The sequence below is a fragment of the Asterias amurensis genome, chromosome 4 (genome assembly GCF_032118995.1).
Source record: "Asterias amurensis chromosome 4, ASM3211899v1".
Taxonomy (NCBI): Eukaryota; Metazoa; Echinodermata; class Asteroidea; order Forcipulatida; family Asteriidae; genus Asterias; species Asterias amurensis.
In genome coordinates, this window is record NC_092651.1 from 18,582,043 (window position 1) to 18,601,413 (window position 19,371).

The 19,371-nt window shown below is 38.6% G+C and overlaps 1 protein-coding gene across 5 annotated transcripts in view; it reads left to right on the forward strand.

Annotated features, from left to right (window-relative positions):
* LOC139935681 (cadherin EGF LAG seven-pass G-type receptor 2-like) overlaps nt 1-19,371 on the forward strand; it is a 62,745-nt gene that overhangs the window by 1,793 nt on the left and 41,581 nt on the right. Inside the window, exons 2-5 of one of the 5 annotated variants that reach the window (XM_071930204.1) lie at nt 4,285-4,424; nt 10,791-11,055; nt 11,493-11,651; nt 18,964-19,123. In XM_071930204.1, coding sequence (XP_071786305.1) covers nt 11,493-11,651; nt 18,964-19,123 — 319 coding nt within the window. In that variant the 5' untranslated portion in view covers nt 4,285-4,424; nt 10,791-11,055. Of the gene's footprint in view, nt 1-4,058; nt 4,425-10,790; nt 11,056-11,469; nt 11,652-18,963; nt 19,124-19,371 lie in introns of those variants that run through there. The other 4 variants (XM_071930207.1, XM_071930206.1, XM_071930205.1 and 1 more) reach the window with 4 other exon arrangements.

Sequence of the window (19,371 nt, forward strand, 5' to 3'; positions counted from 1 at the left end):
CATATATATAAAATCATATATATCAGATATCATGTATCAATATGCCTAAGTTTGTAATGAGTCGTGGGAATTGGAATTAGCATCAAACACCTCCTTTATAGTCAAAACTGAAAGAAATAATAATGTTCTGCCATGAGCTCTTAAAAATTTGCTTTATATCTTGTAACCAATGCTTTTGCATCTGTTTTTATGTATTTATCATTGATAAATACTTCAAAAAGTTTGTAATGAGTAGGCTTACTGAGAATATATATATATATGAGCACTCCCTCTATTGTCAAAATGATGAAAGTTCTGCCATAAGAATGAACTTAAATTAAGTTATAGGCACTGTATGCTATCATGTATGCTTGCATGCCTTGTTTAATGTAAAGGATATACATTTATCTTTTGATACATTTTAGTCTAGTAGACACAGTTTGTAAAGAGTAGCAGGAAGTAGCGCTAGGATGACCACGCCCTCTATTGCCAGAGTGACAATTGAATAAAGTTAGGCCATTTTGTGTCCTTGTTTAGGGTTAACTTGAAAAAGTTTGTAATGAGTTTGTAATGAGTACCTGGAATATTTAACATGAGCACCCCCTCTATTGTCAGAATGACAAAAGTTCTGCCGTAAGAACAAAGTTCTAGGGCCTATATCATGTATGGTTGCACGCCTGTGCTTTGTGTCAAGGCTAACATTTATCTTAGTGATAAAGAATAGTATTATTACTCCAAATTAGGTCATTGAAATTAAATTAATGGTGTATATCGTGTTTACTTGCGTGTCAAAGTTGGTGCAGAGACTAACTTTTATCTCTCAAAACACACTTAACAAGAGCTGTACTATTACCCAATTAATTAAGACTAGTTTAATGTAGTAGACACCACCATATTTTGTAATGAGACGTTGGAGTTTGCATGAGCATCAAGCATTAGCCACTCCTTTTCTGCCATGAACTCCAAAAAAATTTGGTTCTAGGGTCATGTATGCTTGTGCATCTGTGCTTATGTTAAGGCTAGTGATTATATTTGATAAATACATCAAAGAGAATACTTAAAAGTTATATAACCTGCAGTACTTGCAGTTTATCCCACATAAATTACAGTAAAGACATTTGGATCTCCACTTTATTTGTTCCGAAGTGAATAATGTTCACATATTTTGTAATTTAAACCTTGGGTACAGTTTTTTCTGGGGCTGACTCTGATGTGAGCCACATTCACTTGGGCGTCCCACAGGGCTCTGTTATTGGTCCTCTTACCTTTACCATGTACTTAAGCCCTGTGGGCGATACTATTCGCCAACACAGCATCAAATACCATACATATGCTGATGATATCCAAATTTATATGGATTTCGACCCATCCATTCCCAACAACGCAGAATGTGCTCTTTTCAGATTGTCAAACTGCATCACCGATGTTCAAAACTGGTTAATCGCAAACAAACTTCTTCTGAACAAAGACAAAAATAAATTTTTCATTGCTGCTTCTCCTCATCACCAGAAAGTTCTCAGCCACTTGACTGTGAACGTGAACAACACAACATTTAAGCCATCTCAAACAGTGCGAAATTCAGGCGTCTTTTTCGACAGCTCCATGACAATGAGCACACACGTCACACGTACATGCAAGTCCATCAACTATCACATCAGAAACATCTCCAAAATACGCAAATATATTGACACAAACACATGCCACGCTGCTGCCAGAGCCCTTGTGTTGTCTAGACTGGATTATTGTAACTCTCTCCTCAATGGTATTAAGCAAGCTGACATTGACCGTCTACAAAGGCTCCAAAACAATGCTGCTCGTATCATTTTCTTGCAACCCAAATACACACACGCATCCACTCTTCTCAAACAATTACACTGGTTACCAGTTAAACAATGCATCACCTTCAAAACATCAGTGAACATGCACAAAGCACTCTCCAACGTACTTGCACAATACCTTACAGAGTTGCTAAATTTCAACAAACCTGGCCGGAGTGGGCTCCGCTCCGGCCAGAATCTTACAATCCCTCGCACACACAAAATGGCAGGGGACCGGTCCTTTTCAGTCGCTGGTCCCCGGTGCTGGAACGCCCTACCAAGTCATATTCGGAACACCAACACACTCCAGACATTCAAGAGTAAATTAAAAACACATCTATTCTCATAATCGTCTTTTCCGTAGCACTCTTCCAGCACATTGAATTTTGTAAAATGCGCTTTATAAGTCTCATTTATTATTATTATTATTATTATTTAAGCGCAGCGATATAAACATAAGAATAAAACTGTAATACCACACAAGAAATGGAAAAAATGAGTTCTCGGACAGAACAAATATCAAGCGCGCACAACATTTTAAATGTGTATTGTCTGCGAAAGAAAGAAAGAGATTTCCAGAACAGAAGGACGAACAGGTGCATGAAGAATCCTGAGAAGTATCTCTCACTCCAGAGGGAACCAGGCGTACGCCAAGTCTGGTCCCCAACTGTTGAAGCCTGGACACAATGATCAGCCATGGTGGAACCAGACAGTGATGCTGTGGTAACGGGTTCGTAGGATTAGAAATAACTTGTGTTTTCCCCATCCAGGTTCAAATCCAAGTTTGTATTTGGTTTTACTGAGTCTTGGTTCTAGGGCCCAAAGGTTTCGCAAAGTAAACTAAATAAAAATCAGGAAAATTTAAGCCAAGACAAAGTAATTGTAACTACACTGTCGCCAACACATGGAAAGATGCGTGACCTGCTGGCAGAAAAGTACGTGGATCCGTTTGACGGAAATATACCACCAGGATTTAAATTGAACACTTGAGTAAATGGGGAATTCCTTAAAGGCAGTGGACACTATTGGTAATTACTCAAAATAATTGGTTGCATAAAACCTTTCTTGGTGACGAGTAATAGGGAGAGGTTGATGGTATAAAACATCGTGAGAAACGGCTCCCTCTGAAGTGAAGTAGTTTTCGAGAAATAAGTAATGTTCCACGAATTTGATTTTGAGACCTCAAATTTATAACTTGAGGTCTCAAAATCAACCATCTAAACGCACACAACTTGGTGTGACAAGGGTGGCTTTTTCTTCTATTATTATTTTGCAACTTCGATGACCGTTTGAGCTCAAATTTTCACAGGTTTGTTATTTGATGCATATGTTGAGATACACCAACTGTGAAGGCTAGTCTTTGACAATTACTAATAGTGTCCACTGCCAGAGATAGTGAAACAAAGATATTATATTTATTCACCTTACAACAGGGTATACATTATCAAGGGGGCAATTAGTCAATATTATGTTTTGTCTAGTGAAATTATACTACATGTAGGTGGGACTAAGTGTGGTGATGACCCACTAGGCTAGGGTTCACAGTAAACGGCTGTCAAAGCGAGGACAGTGGCTGGCGCAGTGTTTAGGGGATTCCTACTAGTGGAGCAAGCCCTTGGGATAACAGTCTCTGTGTGTTGGGTTGTTCCTTAACCCAAACAGAGCAGCTTTCCCTAAACAATCCTCAAGGATCCAATGATCTAATCCAGTCCTCCCTCCTCCAGTCGTCCACTGTTTCTCCTGATGAGATCCAGTAGTTCCTTGGAGTGCATCCCAAGTCTGTCACTTAGATTTGGGCAAAACATGCTCTTTTATATGCTCTACTAAGCCCCTCCCATGATCACTGCTTCATTTACAAAACTCTCCTATTGGCTAAAACAATGTGTAAAGAAAATGGGTAACACAACAAAAAAGTACAGTGACTAAAAGCTTAAACAATACACTCATAAATTCATGACTCTCCAACATGAACCCTGGTCAGTGACTACAAATTTTACAAGTAAATGCATACTCACACACAATATAAAGATACACCATATAGTGTAAAAAGCCCGGTCACACAGGCCCCGATAACGAGAACGATAACGATAAAAATGCACGCTCGCGATTGGTTGAATTGCTCCACGTAGAATACGCCCACGCTCATTCAACCAATCGAGGGCGTGCATTTTTATCGTTATCGTTTTCATTCTCGTTATCGGGGCCTGTGTGACCGGGCCTTAAACCAGCAACCCCAGTTTGAGAATTTGATACACTGGAAACCATAAATAGCCTTGGGCAAAGAATCACTGTCTGGGGAAAAAGGGTTCTCCCAAGAATGTTTACATTACAATTACCTTAATGACCCATTGGAGTTAAAGGGTCCTAGCTCTGTGGTTAAACCAGTGAGTGGAATCTACATACAAAATTTCATGTGCTCTATGGTTACAACAAACTGATACATGAATGCATAGACTTGGAAAAACAACCATTTCGTTTCACTGTCAAGAGCCAACGATGTGAACAATTCAAGACCCTGATGAATCTCCACAAGTTGGACTCTCTCAATATGATGCAGAAGATGGACTGCAGTAGAGACAACCAAAGTTGATCTCCACTAGTTACCAAAGTCATGGATCTGATTGGAAGGTAAGTACACCACTCATCAATAGATAATGGATTGCACATGATGTCATTGACCATCAAAAATCGTGCACGCGTATAAAGGTATTGACCAAGAGTTGTGTGCATTTCGGACACGTGTGCACTTATCCAGTGTTTATAATTAAGTATTGCGGTTGATGACGCTATGTGCAATCCACCTATAGACCACTCTCAGATGATGTCACTATTTGATCACTCACCATGCTGGAGTACTCTAAATGAATACAACAGTTTTCCTGATTATCTATCCAGTGCAGCTTAGGGTGGCCTCTGCTACAACTTGTACCCATCTATAACTGCATTGGGCATGTTGGGTAGAGAGCATAACATGGGAGCAAAACCTCAGCTCTAACACCTGCATCGTCATTTGTAAGACACCAAAAACACACAATCAGCTCAGCCAGCCTTTTATTCATGATAAAGTCTCTGCTAAAACTCTTTAAAAAAACTGCTTAAAGGAACACGTTGCCTTGGATCGGTCGAGTTGGTCTTTGAAAAGCGTTTGAAACCATTTTTTATAAAATGCATATGGTTGGGAAGATGTTGTAAAAGTAGTATACAATGATCCACACAAACATGCCTCGAAATTGCACGGTTTTCCTTTTACCTCGTCGACTAACACGGTCGGCCATTTATGGGAGTCAAATTTTTGACTCCCATAAATGGCCGACCGTGTTAATTCGCACAGTAAAAGGAAAACCACGCAATTTCGAAGCAAACTTGTGTGGATCATTGTATTCTACTTTTAAAACATCTTTCCAACCATATGCATTTCATAAAAAAACGGTTTCAAGCGCTTTTTATAGACCAACTCGTCCGATCCAAGGCAACGTGTTCCTTTAAGGATTTAATTTTCTTTAATTAAACTGGTGTACATTAAAGCAATTTGGACCTCAAATTTAAATTTCTATTAATTTACTATTAGAGATATAAACAGTTGGCATGGTTTGTTTTACATCATTTTAGTGGAGACTATGTACTGCGCATTTTAACAAACGTGTGAAATCTTGAATTGATTGTTGACATTCTTTTTTTTTCTCACTTTGTTCTAAACTCAACATGTTCTGGAAATGAAATGTCCTATGCAAAACTTAACACCTTTTTCAGACTGATTTCCCTGGTCTTATACAAATATTTTTTACTGGTGCTCTAAACTTTGTCGGGTGAGCCCCTGACAAGAGCTATTATCGAACGATCACTCACCCTCTTGTGGTGACATCATGCACCTCGGGCCAGCCCCAAGTGACCCAGTCATTCCACATACAGGGCACTTTGGGCTGACTTGGGTGAGCCCCTAGAAACAGTGGTGACGTTAAAGCTTTTTGAACGTACCAGGGGCAGACCGGGGATCGACCCATGGAAGGTATTGAATGCATAGTGTTTGTGTAAACAGTACTATTGTATTTTTAGCTACAGTACTATAGTTAATAACAGTACACTGTACACTCAGTTACGCTGTGCTCTTTGGGCTTAAAACAGTACTGCTGTTTATTTATGAAGCGATACAGCGATACATATCCAGAGAAGTGTCGAGATGAGAAGATAAGGCAAGAATATACAAGAAGACTGGATTGGGCTCACAGTGCATTTATTTTTTACTGGGCTAGCCAGAAGGTCTGTCAAGGAGAGCAGATAGAGAAGAACTAATGACCGAAAGAGAAAACAGGACATTTATACATTGGTCAGTGCATGGAGGAAGAACAGTGTGACATGGTCTAAGGGTACGTTCAGACGTGGGGATAAACCCCTCAATCCAAAATATGCATGAGACTTTTCAAGGCTCAACCCCTCCCCCATTCGGAAAAAAAATTGCCCGTTTTAGAAGGCCTTTAGAAATCGTCGCCCAACTTCTTTTTTTTTAATTTTTTTAATTTTTGTTATAAATAAAAAATTCTGAAATTTAATTGTGGACAAAAAAGTGTTCAAAAATGCATCAAAAACCTCTTCATAATAATTTAAACTAACATGAGGTACACAGCATATGTTGATGGTTAATGTGGATGTACGATTGTGTCAAATTATTTCCTTCCAAACTAAAAGAAAATTGACTAAAAATGATGTCCAAAATCCTCCGCTCACTTCCTCTGCCTGTTGTGTCTTTGCTAGTGGAGCGCATTTAACGAGTTTGCTAAAACGAATTGGGAAAAACTTGTGCGCAATAAGCGTTTTGCGCTCTGCCGAATTTTAGTAGAACCTGCTGAGAGAGCAAAAGCGTGTGCAATATGCAAATTTGTGCTCTGATTGTACAAAGTTTGTACAAAAAAATGATGATTCTGATAAACTGCGTGCAATCTGAAGATTGTGCAAACATTGTAGATTCTGTTTTTTTCTGACACACGAGCGCAATTTGGCAATGCATGACATTTATTTTTACTTTTATTCCCGGTCTGGCCCCAATGCGTGAGACTTGGTAGGTCTGCAATTTAAATGAGACACTACACAACCATACACACACAAATGGGAAACTACACAACCATACACAATTAACGGGTAACTACACAACCATACACACACAAATGGGAAACTACACAACCATACACAATTAACGGGTAACTCCACAACCGTACACATGTCAATGGGAAACTAAACTGCGCCAATAAAGTATCTAAACACTTACAAATGGTCAGATTTATCGGAACCTGAAACAGTATACAAAAAAATAATTATTCATTTCTATTCACCGTTAACTTCTGCACATTTTGACACTTCTTTAGTTGCGCTACGATGTTGTTGGTTGGATTTATGGGCACTGGAGTGGCTTAAGGTCGAATTTCAAAAGTTGCAAAAGCCCCTATTCACCCCAATTCCAGAAGGGAACTCGCACAAGCACCACACACAGACAAAATCAAGACAAAAGAAACAAACTCGTTTCGTTTACTTGACCATGAAATTTATTGACCGTGTCTATAACTCTAAAACTGCTGATATCCTGTCCTCAGTTCTTAGTGTGTCCTCCATCACTGTCCTGAACGCCAAGGAGTCGTCTTCTCATACTCCCAATGAGACCTCTGATCTGTACCTGGTCAATCCCCTGCCATTTCCTGATCAGGAAGCGTCGCAATCCCTCGAGAGTGGTGTCAGGCTTTATGGACTTGTTCACTTGCTTCTGCTGCAGAAGTCACCCTCGGATGGCCACTCCTTGACAGATCGTCCCCATTTCCCTGAGCTTGGTAGCCATTTCATCATTTACTGACTGTCGCTGGTGACGTTGTAACCATGAGCTGCAGCTCGCATCGACATACCGGCTTCTATCAAACCAACGATTCCCCTCTTTCCTGTTTGGTCATTTGAGACATCTTTCCTGTTGTCTTGAACCACCTTTCCCTCTCTCATCATAATCAGAGATTCTGGCTCTTAACCTATATTGTTGTATGCCTCCCATCTTTGACCCCTTTGCTTGGTTACTGACAATTATTGCCGATGTTCATCACAAGTGATTTATCAAACAAGCGACAAAAAAAAATTGTTTATAAAAGGTGGGCAAAAGAAACGCTGATCTTACTCGTCACAATACAACGATTTAGCTTGAATAGGGGCTTTTACAACTTTTGAAATTCGACCTTAAGCCACTCAAGTGTCCATAAATCCACTAAACAACATCGTAGCGCAACACAAGATGTGTCAAAAGGTGCAGAAATTAACGGTGACTCGAAATTAATAATTATTTTTTGGCATACTATTTCAGGTTCCAATATATCTTACAATTTGTAAGTGTTTAGATACTTTATTGGCGCAGTTTACACAACCATACACATGTCAATGGGAAACTACACAACCATACACAAGTCAATTGGACACTTCACAACCATACACAAGTCAATGGAAATTGACACAACCATACACAAGTCAATGGGAATTGACACAACCAAACACAAGTCAATGGGACACTTCACAACCATACACAAGTCAATGGGAATTGACACAACCATACACAAGTCAATTGGAATTGACACAACCACACACAAGTCAATGGGAAACTATACAACCATACACAAGTCAATGGGAATATACACAACCATACACAAGTCAATGGGACATTTCACAACCATGCACAAGTCAATGGGAATTGACACAACTATACACAAGTCAATGGGACATTTCACAACCATACACAAGTCAATGGGAATTGACACAACTATACACAAGTCAATGGGAAACTATACAACTATACACAAGTCAATGGGAAACTATACAACCATACACAAGTCAATGGGAAACAACACAACCATACACATGTCAATTGGAATATACACAACCATACACAAGTCAATGGATTGGAATATACACAACCATACACAAGTCAATGGGAATATACACAACCATACACAAGTCAATGGGAATTGACACAACCATACACAAGTCAATGGGAATTGACACAACCATACACAAGTCAATGGGAATTGACACAACCATACACAAGTCAACGGGAATATACACAACCATACACAATTCCAGAGATGCCAAGTCCACAGGCCAGCAATGCGTGAGATTTTTCAAAGCTCAACCCCTCCCCCCAGATCTGGTCTGCCAGGGTCAATTTGATCCACAAAGCTAGGCTAAACTAAACCCCAAAAATTATTGCTTCTTCTGGTCTATTTAAGCCCAAACGACCGTGGCAGAAAAGGTTACGTCATCCTTGTGTATGGATCGACAGTGAATACTAGCGTGTCTGTATGAACAAGCAAAACATCTGTCTCTCGCGTCTCTCTGCTGGCGGCCTTACCTTTATTTAGTCTCTGACAGTGCCGGTCCACGGTGTTTCCCTTCGTCGAAAAAGTTCCAAGTGGACATCGCAACAGAACAAGTTTTTAGTACCACTTTTTAAAATTGATGCAGGTTTATGACAATGAACAGGTTTTGTTTTACCAAGAAAGTGGCACATAAACACAGCTAGCTACACACATAGGACCGAGAATTAACACCAAAGTTTGGTTGTACTAGTTCCTTCCCTCAACAACTTTATTTAACAGTGATGTACCAGACTAATTTTTGATTGAAAAACACTTTTGTTAAAGTAACATGAGCATGTGTGTAGGCTACGACTACTCAACTATAGTTGTGAGATATTTCAAATTTAAATTTCACTCTCGAAAACAATTTGAAGCTTCAAACAGCGTGTAATATTTTTTTCTTGATCGAAGACAGGGCGAATCAGAATTTCAGCGGGCACAGAAATGGAATTGCATGCTGTGGCCAAGGATATGAAGTGATTTGGCCGTATTTGTTTGACCGTGAGGTCCATATAGCAGATCCAAACTCTGTGGAAAACGTATGCGCAATGTAATGAACTGGAACTAGCCATGGGTGTGGGGGGGGGGGGGTCGCTGATGCAAGACCAAATATTCTACCTCATGGGCTAGTTTAGTCCGGTGGACAATAATAAACTCACTGTGAACACAAGCCCATTTTGGATTAAGTCCTTTTTATCTTTTAGACACCTGCGGTGCTTTGAATAAGGGTTTGTTTAACCATGGAGGTAGAAATCTCCATGGTTCAACTCCTCCTCTAAACCTACCAATGAAGGTGGCTAGAAGTCATTAGAATAAAAAAACACATAAATATTGTTAAATCCCAGACAGCCAGTCTGGACACATGGTGTTCTGGAATATTTAGTGCTGTATTTCCTTTTTGTTTTTGTTAAATGAAGTGCATTATATGGGGTTATTATTTTTTTGAATTGCTGATAGTATCCCACCTCCGAAAGATTAATTTAAGTGCCAAATAATGGCTCAGAATGCACGACAGCTGAGCATCTAGGAGCCCAAAGAAATCTGGGCCCCTTAAACGGGCTGCGGGCCCCTTAAACGGGCTGCGGACCCCACGCCGTATTGGCTTCGCCTACCGTGTCTCTGGCAAAACCCAGCACCCCTTGGAATAAAAGTGCTCTTGCAGGCCTGGAGGTTTCATACCTCACCCTGAGGAAAATCATGTTTTTCCCTGACAGCTTACCTGTCTTGCACCAAGTAAAGCCTTTTAGGAAACCAAGGTTTTGTGTTTAGGGTTCATATGTTAAAGCGCCCCTGTACGCCAGAGGTTGTTCAAGGGAAGGTGTACATTTGGTGATCAATCTAAAGTTAATTGCAAATAAGCCCTTGGTTAGAAGCCTTTATCAGTGTTTGTAAAAAAATGATCTAGAGAAACGTTACACTGTGAAGTAATGGAGAAAATGATCTGCCTTGATAAAATGTTTTCAGTAGTCCGTTCTGTATCATGTGGATAAAATCAATGATTATTTTGGACCCGAAATCTAAAAATATTTTGATGCCGGCATCACAGATTTTTTGACTAAAAATTCAACTTCACAAAGTTCTCAATAAATTTTTAACTATTTCTCATATACCCTTTCCACAGAGATAAAATGTGTTCAGTACTCCATTCTGTATCATTTAAAAACTTCATCCCTGTGCCACTGATGGGTGACTGAATTTCACTGGGTGCTTCTCAAAAGTTTGTCTGTCTTCATGCCTACCGACTTCCCCTGATCTCATCAGCGAGTCAACCTTCAAGAGACAAACACTCTCTCTGTTTCACTGGAAACATTTTCAGCGTTGGAGAATTTGGTCAGCCAACTCTCAATAGCAGGCAGTATTCAGCATTTTTGTTGTTGGAGATTTTGGTAAAGTGTTAGCCCATCCTCTAAACCATCAAAATGGTTCACAACAATAACAGTTAGATGACTTGTGAAACTGTGTGAATGTGAACTGAAAAGTGAAATTAAATTGGTACAAGAAGTATTGTGTACTAGATACAGGCTTGAAATACTAGCATCGCACACTTTGGAGTGTTACACTTGAAATGTAATTGTACCAACATTTAAGACAATCTGCATTATCAAAATCTTCACACATTGAACTCACTTTGAGATATCGTAGCTACTTCCTGATTGCATTATTGAAATAAACAGGATATAATTCATCCTTTAAACAAATTATTTGATCTTTCCTAAACAAAATCATTGGTTTTTAAGTAAAGCTTGGTCAGAAATCAGTGTAAGAATTTATTCTGAACTGGTTTAATAACACTGTGTTAGGTCATTTTCCCTCCAAACTGCAGATGAAAGCTGAGACAGGACAGTTGCCACCTCTACACCCTACGCCTCTTCTTCCCACCCTGCCAGCTTGCCTGCACCATTCCAGTTGTACTACTTGCTGCTCTCCATATTGTCCAAGAGTCTCTGCGCCTCTGATGATGCATACAGCGTATAGCCTTAAGGTAATCCATGCTTACTGTTTACTTTCTCTGCTAGTAATCTTGATTATATATGCACATGTAATAACTCTTTTTCCCCATAAAAAGCAGAAGTCTTTGCAAATACTTTCAACAATGGCAACCAATGAGACAACACTTGGTTGATTTTGTCTTCCAATATTTAACTGGAACCTACCATAGAGGAAGTTTAATTAAGAACTTCACAAAAATCCAATTATATCTTGAACTTTTACTCATTAACCCAGTCAGCACTGATAACATGTCTTCAGTAGTCTATTCTGTGTCGTTTGAAAGCACAAAATCACCGAAAATTGTCTGGCCCTAAATCTGAACATTGTCCCATGCCCGCATGGCAGATTTTTTCAGATTTTTTACTAAAAACTCAACATCAACAAATTCTCAATGTGTCTCAAACTTTGGTTGATTGACTCAGTCTGCACTTATGAAATGTCTTCAGTAAACTGTTCTGTTTCATTTGAAAACATAAAGACACCAAAAGTTGTTTGACCCCCAACTCTGAAAATTTGCCCATGCCAGTATTGTTCTCAGTAGTTGTCACAAAGCCGTGTTATCCCAAATACCAAAAATCAAAACTAAAGAAAACTGTTCCTCCAAGCACACCACAAAATTACAAATAAACGATGACTTGTGAATTAATGCGTTTTATGCTAACTTATTTATTTACAATTGAGTATTTACACTTGGACCAGTTTAACAAAGGAAAATAAAGTACAAATAAATTATTAAATTACGATGTCACAAATCAGTTCAACAATAATCCTTCAAAGTCTCGACGACTATTGGGCCATAAATTACTTTTCTGGCTTCCACCGCCCACTGCCTGCAATATAAGTTTGTTTCAAGTTTACATCACCAATCCTTCTCGTCATTAGGCCCGGGAGTCTCTCCGGAGTCTGGACCGTCTGTCCTCTGCTGCACTGCCCTTGCATCCACCAAAATATTTATCTATCAGCTAAACAGCTATCGCTATACCCTTTGGCTATCGCCAAATACGACTGCAATACTTCAGCTATCGCGACTACATTAATACTTTAGGCTATCGCCAAACATTACTAGGCTATCGCCCAACATGACTCCACTACTTTAGGCTAGCGCCAATCGCTTCTTAGGCTAACACCAAACTGTGCTAATGTACTCCTCAAGATGCTGGACGGATCTGAACCTAAGACATTCCACTACCCATAAGGTTCCCAATACAAAACCACCTCATTACTATGCAAGAAATAACTTACAAATGGAACCCTGTTAATACCATATATGGTCAATGAGGTAGGGCAACGCCCCAAACTTACGTTTTAGCTGTCTAGACATGTCCTGCACGTAATCAAATAATACCATAAACTACAGAGCCCTCTTGTGACAGTAGTCCTTTCTGTATCATTTGGAACCATAAACTCACCCAAAAAATTTGTAAAGCTGGCATCACTGTTTTTTCTGATGAATCTAAAAAAAGTTGTTGTTTACCCAGTCTCGGCTGATGAAATGTATTGAGTAGTCCAAACTCTGTATCATTGAGAACCATAAAACCAAAGGAAATTTGTTGACCCCAAATCGGAAATTTTTGACCATACCCGCATGGTCGAGTTTTTTCAGTTCGTACCCAAAACCCAAACTTACAAAATTCTGAATAAATCTCAAACTTTTGCTTGTTTTCCCATCCCACACTGATAAAATGTGTTCAGTAGTCCTTTCTGTATCATTTGAAACCATAAAATCACTGAAAATTTGTTGACCCCAAATTTGAAAATTTTGTGATGCCGGCATCTCAGATTTTTAAAAATTTTTAATTTTGACCCAAACTTACAAAATTCTCAATAAACCTAAAACTTTTGCTCATTTACCTATCCCACACTGACAAAATGTGTTTAGTAGTCCTTTCTGTATCATTTGAAACCATAAAATCACCAAAAAGTTGTTGACCCGAAATCTGAAAATTTTGTGATGCCGGCATCACAGATTTTTTTAATTTTGGCCCAAAAACCCAAACTTACAAAATTCTCAAACAATCTCAAACTTTTGCTGGATTACTCATCCCACACTGATAAAATGTGTTCAGTAGTCCTTTCTGTATCATTTGAAACCATAAAATCACCCAAAATTTGTTGACCCGAAATCTGAAAATTTTGTGATGCCGGCATCACAGATTTTTTTAATTTTGGCCCAAAAACCTAAACTTACAAAATTCTCAAACAATCTCAAACTTTTGCTGGATTACTCATCCCACACTGATAAAATGTGTTCAGTAGTCCTTTCTGTATCATTTGAAACCATAAAATCACCCAAAGTTTGTTGACCCGAAATCTGAAAATTTTGTGATGCCGGCATCACAGATTTTTTTAATTTTGGCCCAAAAACCCAAACTTACAAAATGCTCAATAAATCTCATACTTTTGCTCGATTACCCACCCCACACTGATAAAATGTGTTCAGTAGTCCTTTCTGTATCATTTGAAACCATAAAATCACTGAAAATTTGTTGACCCGAAATCTGAAAATTTTGTGATGTCAGCATCACAGATTTTTTAAATTTTGGCCCAAAAACGTAAACTTACAGAATGCTCAATTAATCTCAAACTTTTGCTCGTTTACCCATCCCACACTGATAAAATGTGTTCAGTAGTCCTTTCTGTATCATTTGAAACTATAAAAACACTGAAAATTTGTTGACCCGAAATCTGAAAATTTTGTGATACCGGCATCACAGATTTTTAAAATTTTGGCCCAAAAACCCAAACTTACAAAATGCTCAATAAATCTCAAACTTTTGCTCGTTTACCCATCCCACACTGATAAAATGTGTTCAGTAGTCCTTACTGTATCATTTGAAACCATAAAATCATCCAAAATTTGTTGACCCGAAATCTGAAAGTTTTGTGTTGCCGGCATCACAGATTTTGGGGATTTTGGACCAAAACTCCAAACTTACAAAATGCTCAATAAATCTCAAACTTTTGCTCGTTTACCCATCCCACACTGATAAAATTTGTTCAGTAGTCCTTTCTGTGTCATTTGAAACCATAAAATCACCCAAAATTCGTTGACCCGAAATCTGAAAATTTTGTGATGCCGGCATCACAGATTTTTTTAAATTTTGGCCCAAAAACCCAAACTTACAAAATGCTCAATAAATCTCAAACTTTTGCTCGTTTACCCATCCCACACTGATAAAATGTGTTCAGTAGTCCTTACTGTATCATTTGAAACCATAAAATCATCCAAAATTTGTTGACCCAAAATCTGAAAGTTTTGTGATACCGGCATCACAGATTTTGGGGATTTTGGACCAAAACTCCAAACTTACAAAATGCTCAATAAATCTCAAACTTTTGCTCGTTTGGCTATCCCACACTGACAAAATGTGCTCAGTAGTCCTTACTGTATCATTTGAAACCACAGATTTTTAAAATTTTGGCCCAAAAACCCAAACTTCCAAAATGCTCAATAAATATCAAACTTTTGCTCAATTACCCATCCCACACTGACAAAATGTGTTCAGTAGTGGTTTCTGTATCATTTGTAACCATAAAATCACCGATTATTTTGTTGACCCGAAATCTGAAAATTTTGTGATGACGGCATCACAGATTTTTAAAATTTTGGCCCAAAAACCCAAACTTCCAAAATGCTCAATAAATATCAAACTTTTGCTCGATTACCCATCCCACACTGACAAAATGTGTTCAGTAGTCCTTTCTGTATCATTTGAAACCATAAAATCACCGAAAATTTGTTGCCCCGAATTCTGAAAATTTTGTGATGCCGGCATCACAGATTTTTTAATAATTTTGGCCAAAAAACCCAAACTTACAAAATGCTCAATAAATCTCAAACTTTTGCTCGATTACCCATCCCACACTGACAAAATGTGTTCAGTAGTCCTTTCTGTATCATTTGAAACCATTACACACCCAAAATTTGTTGACCCGAAATCTGAAAATTTTGTGATGCCGGCATCACAGATTTTTTTTATAATTTTGGGCCCAAAAACCTAAACTTACAAAATGCTCAATTAATCTCAAACTTTTGCTCGTTTACCCATCCCACACTAATAAAATGTGTTCAGTAGTCCTTTCTGTATCATTTGAAACCATAAAATCATCCAAAATTTGTTGACCCGAAATCTGAACATTTTGTGATGCCGGCATCACATATTTTTTAAAATTTTGGCCCAAAAACCCAAACTTACAAAATGCTCAAAAAATCTCAAACTTTTGCTCGTTTACCCATCCCACACTGATAAAATGTGTTCAGTAGTCCTTTCTGTATCATTTGAAACCATAAAATCACCCAAAATTTGTTGACCCGAAATCTGAAAATTTTGTGATGCCTGCATCACAGATTTTTTAAATTTTGGCCCAAAAACCCAAGCTTACAAAATGCTCAATAAACTGCTGACGTTTTACCAAACTGCCATGTGATTTTCATATCTTCATATCTAGGCTTATAGTTGGACTAAGCAGAAGGAGTTATGGTGCATTGGTCATGTTATGTACCTGAATTCCTCAAAATTGTACGGAGACATACTTTATTTTGAGACTTGAAAAGAAATGTAGTATCTTTAAACAAAAAAATATAAAGAATCACTGGATGGATTCTGTTTCAAATCCAAACATGTTTATCTGAACAGGGGTCAAAATTGCTGCTAGCCTTGGACTACCAGATTTTATAGCCTGGCGGGCTAGTGGGAAAATAATGAACAAGTCAATATCACAAACAGCAATAAACTGTGCTGAAGTTTGTGCCGTGACATAATAGGTTTTTCCAGGCTACAAAAAATTCATCAGGGCTACAAAAGTTCTTGGTTACTAGCCCTGCTAACTACCATGAAAATATACTTAATTTCGACCCCTGCTGAAGTTTTATTAATCAGGCATGGGGAGATAAACACCAGGGCCCAATTTCACAAAGCCTTTAAGCACAAAAATTTGCTTAGCATGACATTTCTTCCTTGATAAAAACAGGATTACCAACCAAATTGCCACATGATTTTCAGGATAAGCAGACAGCAGCTGAATACCAGTGTCAAGCAACATCAACATGCAACAAATGGACATTTGGTTGGTAATCCTGTTTTTATCAAGGAAGACATTTCATGCTTAGCAAATTTTTGGCTAGCAGGCTTTATGAAATTGGACCCAGATTGATCCAATTTCATACATGTAGATCCATGTAGAATACATGTAGCAAAAAAGTATGGCTTCCAAAGGTTGGAAGCAATACCAAAGCTGGAATAAGTGTTTATACTCGAGTACATATAAAAGATGCTCGAAATCAGCCCCATGCACACATCACACACACAAGATTGCAGGATTTTAAAAACCATTTTGTTGCATTTTCCAATTATTTAAATAAGCACCAATTGTGCACAGGGAAAAAGGAATCTTTAGCTGTGTAAATGATGCTGCTGCTGTTTTACAAGATAATTAGCTTAGGTTTTTTTTCTTTGGTAAGATCAAGTTGTTACTGTTGGATCAATGCTTGTTGCAGCTGTAACCAGCTTGGCTAGATCATATATTTTTTTTAGATATTAGTAGAGCGTGATGTGGCTCTTGAGGGTCCCTGATCATTTGACTTGACTTTTGAGTTCTTCAAAAGCTGCCTTCTCAGAGTTAAACAATTTGTCATAAGAAATGCTTGTACTGACAAAACTTGTCATTGAAGCAAACCCAAGTCTCAAAAGAAGGCTGGTGTTCTTGAACACATCCGTCTCTGCATGTATTTTACAATTTAAGTTTCATTTGTTTTTTAAGAATAGTACCTTTAGTTTCACATTAGAACCTTGTTAGTAGTGGTAGAGTACTTAGCCTAGTGTTTCTACTCAATCTGAGGCCCTGAGGGATCTATCATTGGGTCCCATGGACCCCCCCCCCCCACCATTATCAACTAAGGAAGTACTCTTCAATTCACACCGAATCCCATTCAGAGCTTTTGGGGATCTGGTTTTTAATTCACCCCTCCCCCCCCCCCTTCCCCCTGCTCTACAAGGTGGTCACTTCAGCTACTATACTGAAGCTGCCCTTTCTGGTGTGTTTTAATTTTCCGTAGGGGCCTATAGTCCTGAACAAACTTACAAGTGAAAATTTACAACTGCCCCCTTGTTGTTGTCTTGGTTTTGCCTGGAAACATTCTTTACAGGGACAGCATTGTAGGGGACAACATTTTTGGCAATCTGTTTAAATATATTATTATGCCTTTCTCACCATTTATGTCTGAAATGTCTGTCCAACATTCCCCTGTTACAAACATAATCATATTGAAGATAATCCCCAGTTATTGCTAAAATACAGACAAATGTGTCTTGCTCTTTGCAAACAAAGACTTTGAGGTGATTTGGAATGTGCATGGGAAACAAGCTTGACAAAACTCTTCTTATTTATTTTTGTCACCCATTTATAAAAAAAACTAACATCAAATGGTCCCATTAGTGTGGACAGACCCATTTACAAGTGCAACTAACCAGTGGAGCCTTACATGTTTTTATTTTACATTTTTTTCAAGGGAGTCAAACCACAAACATTTTATCTATAGGGACTGACTACATTGCGCACAGAGAGGTAAAAGATTTGCCTCAATTTTAGGGACACCTTGAAAACAGGATGTCCTACGATACATTTTGAAAGTCAGATAAGCTGCGACTTGTACACAGGAAAATTTGACAGCTAATTTTTTTTAGCGAAATAAAAAAAAAATATTTGGCTACCAATTTAATAGGAATATCTGGTGATGTCACAGGCCTGGAATTTCATTTTTGAACATGTTGAAAGGGCAAGGCCATTTTCATTTTGCAGAGGGCACTTCCCTTTTGAAAATTTTAAAGGGACACGTTGCCTTGGATCAGGCGAGTTGGTCCATGAAAAGTGCTTGAAACCTTTTGTTATGAAATTGATATGGTTAGCAAGATGTTTTGTATATCGTTCCGTGCCTTGAGTATCGGTAGGGTACGAGCGCTGGTTAGGACTTTGATATTATTATAATGATCCACACAAACATGCCTCGAAAATGCATGGTTTTCCTTAAATGCTGGAAACTAACACCATCGGCCACTTTCTGGGGTCAAGTGTTTGACTCCACAAAATGGCTGACCGTGTTAGTTCGTAAGGTAAAAGGAAAACGATTTTACCACGCAATTTGTAGGCATTGTTTGTGTTTCATGGACCAACTCGACCGATTCAAGGCAACATGTCCCTTTAAGGAAACTTGTAAAGGACACTGGGGCCACCAGGGGCAATGAAGGCTAATGCCTGCATGAGTACCAGGCCATGTACAAATTAATTATTTGAAATTTATTTGACAGATCTATGATGGAGAAAACACTGATGCTCCACTCCTCGGCAGTGAAATTTTCTGCGGGCAAGAATTTTCCACGCCACTTCTATCCAGTGGCCACTCTTTGGTTCTTCATTTTCATTCGGATGGTACAGACACCTATGAAGGGTTCATGATTTTATATACAAGTATATTTTGCTTCTTGTAGTTTTAGGTCAAGAGCGTGAAACCAGACTTTCTGCTTCTTCTCACCCATACACTCTTGATCTGCTGAGATGTGGATCAACGAGCCATTCCAACAGCCTTATACCACATACTGCATCTCTTTGGAACCCCCTGTCTGCAATATATAGACTGTTTTGAGAGGAATATCAATTCCTACCTGCAGCTCCCCTGCATTCTTAATAATTTTGTCTTCTTGTAGCCCCATACAAAG